The 12,929-nt window shown below is 56.5% G+C and overlaps 2 protein-coding genes across 3 annotated transcripts; both read left to right on the top strand.

The window, feature by feature from the left end:
* The first annotated feature begins 511 nt into the window (after positions 1 to 511).
* Positions 512 to 2,940, top strand: S100A1 (S100 calcium binding protein A1). Its single transcript, XM_084500427.1, has 3 exons — positions 512 to 640; positions 2,391 to 2,539; positions 2,645 to 2,940. Exons 2-3 carry the CDS (start codon positions 2,399 to 2,401, stop codon positions 2,786 to 2,788), a joined length of 285 nt encoding a protein of 94 aa, XP_084356553.1. The 5' UTR covers positions 512 to 640; positions 2,391 to 2,398; the 3' UTR covers positions 2,789 to 2,940.
* An 825-nt stretch (positions 2,941 to 3,765) lies between these two features.
* On the top strand, positions 3,766 to 12,592 carry CHTOP (chromatin target of PRMT1). 2 transcript variants are annotated; one of them, XM_084500426.1, is made up of 6 exons: positions 3,766 to 3,921; positions 5,079 to 5,160; positions 6,651 to 6,804; positions 9,744 to 9,927; positions 10,040 to 10,177; positions 11,391 to 12,592. In XM_084500426.1, the coding sequence occupies exons 2-6, from the start codon at positions 5,096 to 5,098 to the stop codon at positions 11,591 to 11,593; spliced, it is 744 nt and encodes a 247-aa protein (XP_084356552.1). In that variant the 5' UTR covers positions 3,766 to 3,921; positions 5,079 to 5,095; the 3' UTR covers positions 11,594 to 12,592. The 2 variants fall into 2 exon arrangements, with proteins under 2 accessions (XP_084356552.1, XP_084356551.1); XM_084500425.1 differs by having other exon boundaries at positions 9,741 to 9,927.
* The last annotated feature ends 337 nt before the right edge of the window (positions 12,593 to 12,929 follow it).

Raw genomic sequence — 12,929 nt, 5'->3', positions numbered from 1 at the left:
AGCCCAGCCCCGGCACCAGCAACTGGAGCAACTGGTTTAGCTGGGTCAAAGTGGAGCACGGGAGTCGCAGAGGCTGAAACCTGTTCCAAGCTGTGTGTAAACCTCCTGGCATGTCCCTCGCTGCTCCCGGTTTGGTAAGAGCTTGTCCTGGGGAGCTGCCAGTGCGGACACGTCGGGCTGGCACCGCTGCGGTCCCCGTTCCTGGGACCAAACCCCCCCCCAAAGTGATGTCCCCGCAGCAGCGGGGTTCGTGGCTCCAGGCGGTCCCACCGCTCAGGGAAACACCCGGTGATTCCTGCTCTCCGGGGAGGTTTGGGGTTTAATGAGAGTGGGGCAGAGCCTGGCCAAGCGCACACAGAGCTTGGCTCGACCGGGGGTTGGAGCAAGTCGGTGGCCGTGAAATGGCCGTGAAACAGCCACCGGCTCGCTCCAAGCACCCAACCGTGCCGATGTCCGGTGGCTGCGGGGCAGGGCCCGGGTTATTTTTAAGCTTGGGACTGTCACGGAGCAGCTGGGCAGGCGGCGCAGTGCCGGGGCCGGGCATTCCCGGAAGGCTCGGCCGGATCCTGCCCGCTGCTGAGCTGCGCTGAGACGGGTACGGGGGTGCCACCGCTGCCAGCCCCTGCGTGGACACTGCCAAGTGAGTGACACCAGGGTCCCCCACCTCTGCCCGGGACCCCCACCTCCTTCCAGGACCCTCACCCCCATCTGGCAACCCAACTTCCTTGCAGGACCCCAGTTTTCATCCAGACCCCCTGCCTCGATCCGAGACCCCCACCTCCATCTGGGAACCCCACTTCCATCCTGGTCCCCTATCTCCATCCAGGACCCCCAACTCTGGAACACCCACTTCCATCTTGGACCCCCAGCTCCTTCTAGGACCCCTCATCTCCATCCAGACCCCCTACCTCCTTCTGGCACCCAAATTCCACCTGGGATCCCCATCTCCATCCAGGGCCCCTTTTGTGGCCACCCCAATAGCACCAGGTACAGCCCCCAAAGATGCTCCAATTCACCCCAAAACCCTCCACGCCATCACCCCCCAGGACAGGGCCATGGTGGGTCTGCCTCCCCATGGGACCAAGCCAGGGTTGGGGGGGTGGCAGCACTTTTGGGACCCCCTGGCTGCATTATTTCCCAAACAAACGGGACGGGAAGTATGGAAAATGGAAACGGAGGGAGCGGGATATAATTAGCCCCGAACAAGGATTGGAATCTGGGATAAAGAGCCCGACACCACGCGGCTCTTGCGAAAACGCCGCAGTGACAGCACCCGGCAGCCCCCCTGCTCCCTTGGGGGCACAAAGCGGGGGGATCGTCCTGGCCAGCCCCATTTGGGGGCTTGGCACCGGCCCCGCTCCCGGGGGGCCGCGCGGGGATGGGGAGGCCGCAGCGGGCACGGCCGGGCCGCGCGGATGCTGGGCCGTAACGAGAGCCGGGATTATCAGCACGGCCGGGGAATCTGGTTTCTTTGGCCGCGCCGTTGCTGAGGCAACCTCGGGGCAGGGATTGTGGGGCATTTTTCATGCGACAAGAGGCCTTTCTGTGCGCGGGGAGCGGGGGGGCCCACGCCAAGTCACCCGATAGCCCCCGCCGGTCCCCCCCGCCCGGCTCCGAGGACACCGGACACCCGCGCCGTTATCAGCCACGGAGCGGGGCTGGGGCCGGATCCGGCCTGGCACCACGGTGCTGACGGATGGGGGATGCCAGCAGCTCACCCCTGGGGTCAGGATCCGACCTGGGGCTGGCCCCACGGCCCACCCCTTCCCCGGCACCCCACTGCTGCTCTTCCTATAGGGCCGCAGCCAGGCCAGCTTTGGCCTCAGGGGTGCAAAAAGGGATGCATGAGGTCTGGCACAAGGGAGATGTGGACCCCCAAGAGTAGCTCCATGCCCCGTAAGCATCAAGAGAAGCTCCAGCACAGCCCTCTGGTGCACAGTGAGCCGGCCATGGGGCGGCAGTGGGGCTGGTGGGGCGTCCCTGCATTCCGGCCCCCGTGAAGGCAGCGCGGGGTGTCCCGGTGGTGCCAGCCCGGCTGTCCAGCCCCGGTATCGGATCCTCCCGGAGGGAGGGGGCTTGGAGCTTATTTAACGTCTCCAGCTGGCCCAGCCCGGCACACTTGGTGCAGCGGGGAGCTCAGGTGAGTGCAGGGCTGGGGACGGAGTGTGGGCACCCACCAGGGTTTGACCCTATAAAGGGGGGCACGCAGTCAGGGTCCCCTCCTGCAGAAGCACCCCGATAAAGCCTAGGGGGAGCACCAGGGCACCCCACAGTCCTGTGGCACCAAGATGGGGAGGGTGGGGTGGGCAATGCTCCTGGGATGGGGAAGGGGGGCACTGAAATTTGGGGCTCGCAGCGGCCGCCGTAACGCAGCGGGTGCCTCCCTGCAGCCAGAGCCATGGCGTCACAGCTGGAAGGGGCCATGGAGACGCTCATCAACGTCTTCCACCACTACTCGGGCAAAGAGGGGGACAAGTACAAGCTGAGCAAGAAGGAGCTGAAGGAGCTGCTGCAGAGCGAGCTGGGCTGCTTCCTGGAGGTAGGGTCTGTGCTGGGACACGGGAGATGGGCTCCCCGGTCCCTCCGTGCCCTGGGACATGTCCCCAGCTCTGGGGCTCACCCTTTGTCACCCCCCCCCCAACAGACCCAGAAGGACACGGGTGCAGTGGAGAAGATCATGCAGGACCTGGATGAGAACGGCGACGGGGAGGTGGACTTCCAGGAGTACGTGGTCCTGGTGGCCGCCCTCACCGTGGCCTGCAACACCTTCTTCTGGGAGAACGCCTGAGCCGGGTTGACCCCAGCCCCCCCCCACAGCAGCCAGCCGCGGCACCCCAAAACGCAGAGCCCCCCACGCCACCCCTCCTCACCCCCCGCTCCCCAGCGCACCCAGGGGATCCCGCGGGGATCCAGCTCCGCAATAAAGGCACCGACCCAGCCAGCGGCGTGTTGTCAGCTCCTTCGGGACCCCCTCCCCGGTCCCGCTGCCCGTGACCCCCCCCCGGGACAAGCCCCCCCGGTTCACCCAAGGGCCCGGGGACGTCCCCAGCTGAGCCGGGCCCCAGCCCCGGACCCCCACGGGCCCCGCACCACCGGGTCGGGTGTCCCCAACCCGTCCGGGGCTGCGGGATTCGGGGGCCCGGGGGCAGCCGCAGGCCGGGACTCGCTGCCCGCCGTCCGGGCGCCCGGTGGGGCCGGAGGAACCGGTTCGTTATCGCCTCGCCCAGCGGCCCCCGCCACCAGGCAGCGCCCGGCCCGGCGCAGGGCCGCCAGCGCCATCGTCCGCCGGCGTTGGGGCCAGACCCGGAGCTGCCCGGGGGGGGCACCCGGGAACCACCGGGGGCAAGCGGGACGCCCGCATCCCACCGGCGGCGGGGAGAACGGGGGCACCGAGAGGACGACGGGGACCTCAAGGGGAGCACGGGGGCTTCGGGGGGGGGGTGGATGCCCCACGGGGACGAGGACGGGGGCCGCACGGAGCCTTGGGGACGCCCCCGCCCCACCGGGGCCATGCCCCGCCGCGCAGCGACCCCCCGCCCCCGGCCCCGCCGCCACCGCCCCTGCCCCCGGGCGACAGCGGCCGGGCAGCACGGACAGAGGTCCCGCCCACCCCGTGCCGGTTGACCAATAGCGGCGGAGGAAAGCGCTGCCCCGCCCAATGGCGGAGGGCGCTGTGCTGGCGGCACCCCGCGCCTGCGCTGTTGGGGCCGCCGCCATTTTGGCCGGCTCGTGGCTGGGCGGCAGGGAAAGGGGGGGGGGGCGGGCGCTGCGGTCGCGGCCGCCATTTTGTCGCTGAGGCGCTGGAGGGCGGCGGGAGCGGGCGGAGGGCGACGGAGCCAGCCCCGGTCCCGTGAACCGTGAGCAGCCGCCGCCGGCCGGGTATAGCCGGCTACAACCGGGACCTGGCGACCGCCTGCTTCGGTGAGAGGCCGGGGGGGCGGGCGGGGAGCCCGGAAAGGGGCCGGGGGGGGCCGCGCGGGGCCCTTGAGGGGCCGGGGAGCCCTCAGGGGGCTCTCAGGGGGCCCGGGGGGCCTCTGAGGGAACCAGGACCTGCCACTGCCCAGGCTCGGGGCAGGGCTCCCGGGGGCGGTTGGGGCCAGGCCTCTCTTTCCCCCCTCCCCCCCCCGGGCCCTTCGCGCTGTGGCGAGAGAATGGGGGAGAAAAGGATCTTAAAAACGCGTAGTGGTTAAAAACCAGCCGGGTTTTAGCTCCGCGACTCGGTGGTGGTTGGTAAAAGCCTGCCAGGAGGCCGCTATGCCGGGTATTGTGAGGGGGAACGCTCGGCAGTCAGCGTTGAGCTTGATGGCGGTTATAAAAAATAAGGAGTCGTTTTTGTTTTTTTTTTTCTCGTCGTTTTTTTCATGCTCATCGCTGCGAAAACACCCAAGGCTTGAGCCGTGCTCGCAGGATCGATAACAGCTGGGTTTAAATCCTTTCGCTGCTTTTGTGCCCCTTGCGGCACGCTTTCATGCTAGGCAACCACATCATGCCTGCGGGTGAGCTGCCTGCTGAAGCGTTAGATAACAAAAATCCGAGGGGACGGCACATTTACAGTGTGTCCCTGGCCAGCCGAGCTGTGGCAATCATAACATAGCACGGGGAGATGGAGCCTTAGTGTTTTTAAAGTGCATAGCACTTCTGTAGGGTAATTTTGGGATCTCATTGCGAAGTACCCGGCATTATCTGCTTAAAATAAATTGGGGTTTCCACCTGGCTTACACTAACAGCTTAGGAACTGTGGCAGTGTTGCTAGATGCAGTACTAAGCAAGGTGTTTAGGGGCTGCCTCGACTGCCAATGCGCTGTATTTTTGCAGCATTACGCCTACCAGAGGAAAAATTTTCACTAAAGTGAAGTCTATTTAGTAAGAATTAAGTTAACATAACTAAGTAATATATTAAATGTGCTGCATCATGGCAATGGCCTAGAGAACTTAAATTGTGCTGATAAAATCGCAGTTATATGCCCGTTTCTTGATTCTCTGTACCAAAGGAGCTGGAATGCAGATTTTTGAATGTTTAGCTGAATAAACGCAAGATCCCCGTGCTGTTGGTTACATCCAGCTCTCTTGTTTTGCAGATTCTGTTGATCTGAAGATGGCTGCACAGTCAGCACCGAAGGTTGTGCTAAAGAGCACCACCAAGATGTCTCTGAACGAGCGGTGAGGAAGCCAACAGCAGCTTCAGCTCATAAGAAATTTTTTTACTTAATTATCACTGTCCGGTGTCCAAAAACCAACGTGGTTTCTGCCCTCTTTTAACCTCAGTAAAACAAGCAGATGGCTATGCACCTCTGTCTTAAACTGCAACAAATGTGGTACGCAAGGTTAAAAGGGCAATTGTTTTGGAGCAGTTTATCCATAGCAGTTAATATTAAACTTCTCAACACGTAAATATGGCGGGATGTGTTATAACAACAGAGAAACCTCACACCCTCCCTTTTTCTTCCACATGTTTTTACATTTATATAGTTGACACTGCGGTATGGTAGCATGTTACCTGAGCTGCAGTAGGCTTGCTGCTTTGTCCGAGGCAGACACACGTGCATGTGGTCTGGCTGTAAGAGGCATGCAGCAGGCCATTAAACAAGCCCAAAGGCCCTTTAACAATGTTTTGGGCCTTGTAAGAGGCAAACGCTTTGCTTCATCTCCATCTCTCTTTTCTCGATACCGATTTCTTTATTTCTTCTGTTGAGCATTCTCCCGTTTTTTCCATGCCATTGTGCTTCTGCAGTTCTACAGACAACTAACAGCGGCACTACAGTGACGTTTCACTTTCTTACTAATCACTCGTTGGTTAACTATATTTATATCAGTGAACCAGGGAAAAATGGAGCCGTTTGTGTGCAGTTCCTGCTCTGGCAAGTGCTGCAGTGAGAGCCAGCCTGAGCCAACAGTTGGAGCTTGTTCCCGAGAAGGCATGTGGTGAGGTGCAGTGCAGAGGAGGCTTGCTGGCCTGTTTCATTTTGGTCAGTCCCTATTCCTTACCCGTGTTTTCTTTGCCAACTTGTGTAGCTCCCAGGACAGGGTAGACAGCTGATGGGTTGCTGCTAACGCTGCTTACCGTCTTGCTGTGTTCTGCTCTGATACAGCTCCTAAAGACAGAGGATTCTCCGTGCACCACAAACACTGCCAAGCAAACTGCTCTCATCAGCGAGAGCGCTCAGCTGGTGGCATTTCTTAGGCACCAGTTCTGTGGTGTGCCAGGGGCATCTCATTCTGTCCCCAAGGTGATGTCTCCTGTAAAGCTGTCCCGTGGTATTGAGTTTTTTTTTATCAGGTTTCTGAGATCTTTGAGGGTTAATTTAGCTTTTGCAGTCAGATTTCACTTGGCTTTTCTGTTTGTGTGATGTCCTCTTCCATCTGTCATGGTCATCTCTGCTTATTGCTTGTTTTCATTCCTTCTTCCATTTCTAAAATCAGTAACCTAAAGCTTTATCACTTCTGAATTAATATCCAACATCACTTCTGAGTTTCCAATTCTTGCACACTTGTGGAAAACAAGGAATATGTAATCACATATGATGTGACCTAAGTACCACTCTTTACATAAGGTTCATGGGATCTGGAGATCCAATCTTGAGAACCATGAAATGCCAATAAATGTATGTAATAAAGCTTTATTTAAACACCCATTTTATTCGACCTTGAAGCTTTACTAACATGCTGAAGAACAAACAGCCGATGCCAGTGAATATTCGGGCTACCATGCAGCAGCAGCAGCAGCTAGCCAGTGCCAGAAACAGAAGACTGGCCCAGCAGATGGAGAATAGACCTTCTGTCCAGGCTGCTTTGAAGCTTAAACAGGTGAGAGAAGGGGGCGTGCTGTGGTGTGGCCAGGTGATGCCTGTCACCAGCTGATGGCTTTTCAGGATACGGTGGATTTTGAAAAATGGTCCTGAAAGTTAAAAACTAGAAACCTTGAAGGGGCTTGAAAAAATCCTGTTTCTCACTCCAGATAAGTAATACTTCGTAACTTACTGGTTAATATTACTGAGCTCATTGTTTTTGTGCTGGCTGTTCATATCTCCTCTCTATTTTTTCAGAGAAATGTTCTCATTCTGGGTTTCTGGATCTGCAGAGTTCTTCATCTCGCACTGTAGCTGCAGTTACAATTGCTGCAGATTGTTTCCAGCACTTACTGTCCAGTTGAGGCTGGTTGCTCCCATCCCCAACTCCACCCTCTCTTGGTGCACTCCTTTGATAGCAGCTGGCTGCGAGGACCAGATGAACAAACTGATGCTTGATTGCTTGCAAATGCTGGGCTGCAGGCCTGGATTTGAGGAATAGCGTTGCATTTTCCTCATGCAGACGGTCTTTCTCCCCATTTTAGTGATGAATGCTATAGATTGTGGGGCATATTTGTCAAAGTATCCTCTCTGTACAGCAGCAGGTTTGAGCAAGCATGCTTGCTTTTGATTTCTCTGCTGCGGTCCACGTGCTTTCCTGTAGCTGTGGGCTTACAAAAGGGGCAGTGGTGAAAAATAATGTAGAGAACAGGTGTTTGCCTGGTCTGCTCCTTATCAGGCCAAGGGGTTTTGCAACCCTTAAAGCTTGTATTTAAATGGGAAGGCTGAAAAGATCAGCTTAAAATGTGTGTATAGGGCATGGATTGGAACCTGTGGGGTTGTGCTGCACAGCTGTGCAGTGAGTTTAAATAGCAGCACTGCATGACTTGACTGCAGCAGAGCTTAAATATAATTCTCTGCATTATCTTGCACGCCAGGAGAAAGCCCTGGAAAGTTGTTAGCTGAGCTGCTTCACTAAATAGCTGGAATACTTAAACCTGCCACACGTGCTCATGTTCAGGGCTTAATTCCTGATAAAGAGGAATGCAGCTGCTTTTTAAGATCTCTTGAGAGTTCTGTTTTAAAAACAGACTGCGGTGCCAGTTAGCCTCCCAGAGCTTATAAACAAAAGCTCTGGAAATGGTAGCCTGAAGAACTTTCTGCTTTAAAAAAAAAAAAAAATCAAACCTTAAGAATTTCGTAAGTGGTAAGTGAAACTGGATTGAAAGCATAAAGTTTCAGCTTGCTGAACTGAGGAGAACAGGAAAGAGCTGAGCCAAAAGCTTCGCCCATATGCCAGGAGTAGGTGTACTTCGCGTTCTTCTGGGACTGAGTGCTGCCAGGGTGGGCTGCAGAAGCGCGTTATAGGGAAATCTGGAAACCTGATTGATGTTGGATTGCTCTTTGAAGACTGTAAGTTGCTCTGGGAGTTGGTGTGGTGACAGGTTTTTTGCAGGCACTTCACTTGGTAGCACCAGGAGCTTTTCTGATGCATTTGGATGTGCTGAGGAGCATTGATTCCAGGGATGGCTCACCTGTGCTTCAGAAAAGTACTCTCAACTCCTGCAGGGCACTGCGTGTGCTAGCCTTATGGGTTTGTCTTTGTACCCACTGCATCAGTCTTTACGTAAACCTCCCTTCTCTTGCTGAGTAACAGCATTTGTGTCGTGGCTCTAGGCATGCACTTAGTGAATAGCTGCAGCAGACCAAGGTGCTGCTGCGCTGAGGTAAGGCAGGAAGGTGAGCGCTCTCAGGCTCTGTCAGGGCAAAGTCCAGCAGTTATCTTAAACTCTCATGGTAATATAAATGAGTAATGGGATGCGAAACGTTCACCTGCTTTCTCGTGCCTTTCTGCCGGCTGGGCTGGGCAGAAGGGAGACAAACATCTCAGGCTGCTGCGGCTGTCAGAGCAGCGAATGAGTAAGCTCTGAGGCAGTAAAACTCAAACCTTAGCTACAGAGGAGGCTGCTTTAAGGAGAAGCCTTTCAGTTGCCCACAGGCTTGAGTCAAGTAGATATATAAAGCTCATGAGAAGCATAAGCAACTCTGGAAAGCTGTAGTACACTGCTGGGCTCTGTGCCTTACCTGCTGAGAGCTCTTGAGAAGCTCTAAAGGTCCCCACTGTTTCCCAGCCCATCGCAGGGTTCGATAGTTGCTGCAGAAGCTGTAGTCTGCTGTGTGGAGCCAGGACTGGTCCCAGTGCGTGTTAAAAACACCGGGGTGTAAAATTGGCAGTTCTGCTGCTGCTCCAGGAGCAGTTGGGCTGTGCCTGCAGCTGGGCTGGTGCAGGCTTTGAGGACTGGAGCAGCTGTGGCTGTCCCGAGGGAAGCCAGCTCTGTGAGATGGGCTCTGGTGCTTGGACCTGCAGGACTTCAGAGGGGGGGAAAAAAAAACAACTTCACCTTAAAATACAGATAAAGATAACTTTTCCAGTTCCTGTGAGGGTCAGGTGCTTCAGTACAGTTTTAGTTTGGTGGCCAGGCCGGGGCTGTAGCAGCAGGCCCCTCGGAGCGGTGTGCTGGTGTGAGGTAGGCCAGGCTCCTTCCCCAGCAGGGGTGGTTGCTGTGTAGCTCAGAGGTTTTCACGGTCGGTAACCTTCCAGCAAGAAGGATTAGCGGGCTGCCGTGCGGATTAAGTGTCTGCTTTGATTCGGACCGAGCAGCGCTGCTAAAAATGGAGAAAAATACTTCCTCCTGAATCTGCAGACTTTCTTGTCTCTGTACAAACACTTGCTTCCAGGGAAGGTCTTTGTTCTCGGTTTGACCTTCATAAATTATCCCTCCTGAAGCAGATATGATTGTCCTCTGTTTGAAGCTCGATTGTGTGCTGCAGAGAGCTGTTGACCCTCTATGTTTTTTTAAAAAAAACCCTTACTGATAAGCAATTGCCATGCTGTTTGTGTCGCAAGTCGGAGATTGCTGCATGACTTTGTTCCTTCAAAATCTTTCATTCCAGAAGAGCTTGAAGCAACGCCTCGGTAAAAGCAACATCCAGGCACGATTGGGCCGTCCGGCAGGACCCCTTGCTCGCGGAGCCATGGGAGGAAGAGGACTGGCCATGGGGCAGAGAGGTTTGCCACGAGGAGCCATGCGTGGCGGCCGGGGGGCGAGAGCTCTGCTGAGAGGGGGACTCCCGCTCAGGGGTGAGTACCACGGCCGGTCCATCAGCAACGCCGCCTGTTGGACGGCTCGGCTCCGGTTCCTTTGCTCAGTCTCGAGCTAATTTGTCTGCCTGGAATCCCGTCGCTGTTGCAGGTCAGAGCATGCTTCGGGGCGGACGAGGAATGTCCCCCAGGATGGGCCTGAGGAGAGGCGGCCTGCGAGGTCGCGGTGGCCCTGGAAGAGGTGGGCTGGGCAGAGGCGCCATGGGCCGCGGTGGACTTGGTGGCAGAGGTCAGTGCGCAGAAACTGCGGGAGCAGCGTGCTGCTGCTGCACACACCCGGGTTCCCTTCCCCGTTTAAGGTTAGCTGATGTGGGTACATGCAGCCCGAGAGCCACTCACGCCCAAATGGGTGCATAACACAGTGCTAGGTGAAGGCTTCCTTTCCTGAAACATCTTGCCAGGCCCTGTGCTTAAGCCAGATCTTTGACTTTCAGTGGTGCTAGAGGGGGTTTGGGTAGTGCTGTTCCCTCCTGCAGGTATCACTGGCTCTGATGCTTTTGGTAGTAGTGCAGGCGGTGAGTTATCTCTGAACGTGCTGAGGAAGGCCACGCTGTCTTCTCGTGCTTCAAAAAGGAAATGATAAATGGCCTGTGTAAACCACAAGGCTGGGTATTTTAATTCAGTGAGGGGTAAAAACCTGATAAAAAGCTCAAACTGGTGTATGAAGGAGCAGGTTCCTCGCTGACCCTTCACATGGGCAAAGCAAAATTAAATGCAAAGTCAGAAACCGAATCAAGTCTTGGGGAAATGAGCCTTCCCCTTGTTAACAACAATGAGAAGCACCAGAGTGAAGCAGGAGCACAGGGGGAAGTAAGGAGACAGCTGCTGATGGCAGGGTCAGTAATGTTTCTGACATGTTTGGTTAGAACATCTGCCGGACGTGCTCTCCTGTTACTTGGAGATGAGCAGTGTTTCTCAGAGCAGTCTTTGGGAACCTGCATGTCTCCTGACGGCTTTGGCTTTCGCTTTATTTCTTTGCCTGACAAACTAGTGCTAGTACTGATCAGAGTGGTCTCCTGGGTGTCCTGCTTCGGAAATAGTCTGAAAACTCTCAGGATTTGAGGTACTTCAGTAGAAGTTTGCTTGTAATGTTTGCTGGAGTTGGCTCTTTGCTGAGAGCTTGAACCTGTCCCAAAAATCTGCAGGGGCTGCACTCGGCAGAGGAGAAAGTATGCGGAGTGGTGTAGGGGCTGGAATGCAAGCAGGAGAGCTGGCAGTCGGAGCTGAGGGCTCGGCAGATAGCTGCGGCTCAGATGTCTCCGGGCTGAAACCGAAGCAGCCTGGGGAGCGCAGCAGAGCCCGAGTCCTGCAGCTGGGGGCAGCAGCTCCGCCGAGGCTGCCTGGCTCCCCGGGGAGGTGCTGGAGCAGCTGGGCTGTGGCTCTGCCACGCCAGGCCCCGAGGCTGCGTCTGCTGCCTGTAACTGTTGTCTCGTCTCTGTAAGGTCGCGGCATGGCGGGCCGGGGAAGAGGGGGCTTCGGAGGCCGCGGCAGAGGCAGAGGACGAGGAAGAGGATCGGCACGCCCGGCGCTGACCAAGGAGCAGCTGGACAACCAGTTAGATGCTTACATGTCGAAAACGAAAGGACACCTTGACGCCGAGCTGGATGCCTACATGGCTCAGACAGACCCCGAAACAAACGACTGAGGGTCGTTGCGAGAGACTGTCGGTGAAGTTAGTGTGTTATGTCAATGCCCATAAGCTAAAAATGGAAACCCTGATTCATGCTGGAAGGACCCACAAGAATAGGGAGCGGCCCTGTTCTACCAAGAAATCAGCCTTTAGCGCGTTTCTTTAATATTTTGATACTCTGTGTTGTATGGAACCTTTCCGGATTGTTTTTTGTATCTTTTGTTTTTTTTTTTCCCCTCCCCTAACTACTCCAAAGGTGACTCTGACAGACGTGCTGCCGTTAGCCCCTGACATCAGCCGGCCGCGGTTCCTTGCAGCCCCCCCGCGGAGGGGAGCTGCTCCTTGGTGCTGGGACCGCACGGTTCTGTGCCTCCGAGGCACCGCGGTTGCATTTTGGGACCGGTGCTGTCCCCAAATGCGACCGAGGGGCCGAGCTCACGCCCCCAGCTCCCTTCAGTCCATCCGAAGCAAAGGCTCCCGGCAGGGTGAACAGTTGAGCCAGGTTTAGGTGTAGCGCTCCTTGTAGACTTGCCAATCTTGCTGTTTTGCACCCAAAATTCCTCTCTTGTTGATAGCTAGCGTTCTGTTAATGAGTAGTGGGGAGGACTTCCCGAGTTGAAGGCTTTTTGGGGTTTGTTTTAGATAAAAGTTTGGATTTCTTTTTGTGTTGTGTACGAGCAGATGGCACCAGTGGTTTCTGTACCTGCAGGAAATTTTATTTAAAGGGATGGGAAGCAGGACCACGGCCTTACATCAGTGACAGCAGGTCGGGGCAGAACTGGCTTTTCAAAACCCGGGGTCCAAGGTTTATTTACTCGCCGGTGCTGTTAGGGCTCAGTGTAACCGAACCCGAGCCCTCAGAGCAGCCCCCACGCATTTGGGAACGGAGAAGGGGCCCGCTCCTCCCCCTGCCCTCCAGTTTGAAGTCCGGCCGTTCTGTGACCTGTTCCGTTTCGCTGGAATCCCGTATTTCTGGTTTGTTGTAACAAAAGGAGAAATAATTACAAAAGCAAAGTGGGCTCCGGCTGCTTTCTTTCCCTTTCCTTGGCGTGCTCTGGGCGTCACCACGGCCTTTCTGCCACTGATTTGGGGCACATCCGCGCTGTCCCCTTGCACCCCATGCATTAGGGTGCTGGGGGCAGGGCTGGACCCCAAAACCTGTGCCCTGCAGGGTGGGGGCGCGTTCCCTAGGCCTGCAGCTCCTCGTGAGGGGGTGCTGGCGGTGGGGGGATACTCAGCCCCCCGCACACATCGCTGCTCCTCGCTGGGGGTGAAGTTCCCTCGGTGGGTGCCTGGGGAGCGCCCCGCTGCCTTCCCCGTGCAGCTGGGGGGCTGCTGGGGGAGCTCCAGT

This window comes from Aythya ferina (genome assembly GCF_964211825.1).
Source record: "Aythya ferina genome assembly, chromosome: 29".
NCBI classification, from domain to species: Eukaryota; Metazoa; Chordata; class Aves; order Anseriformes; family Anatidae; genus Aythya; species Aythya ferina.
Note: the sequence above shows the minus strand (reverse complement) of the source record. Positions and strands in the feature narration are given on the sequence as shown.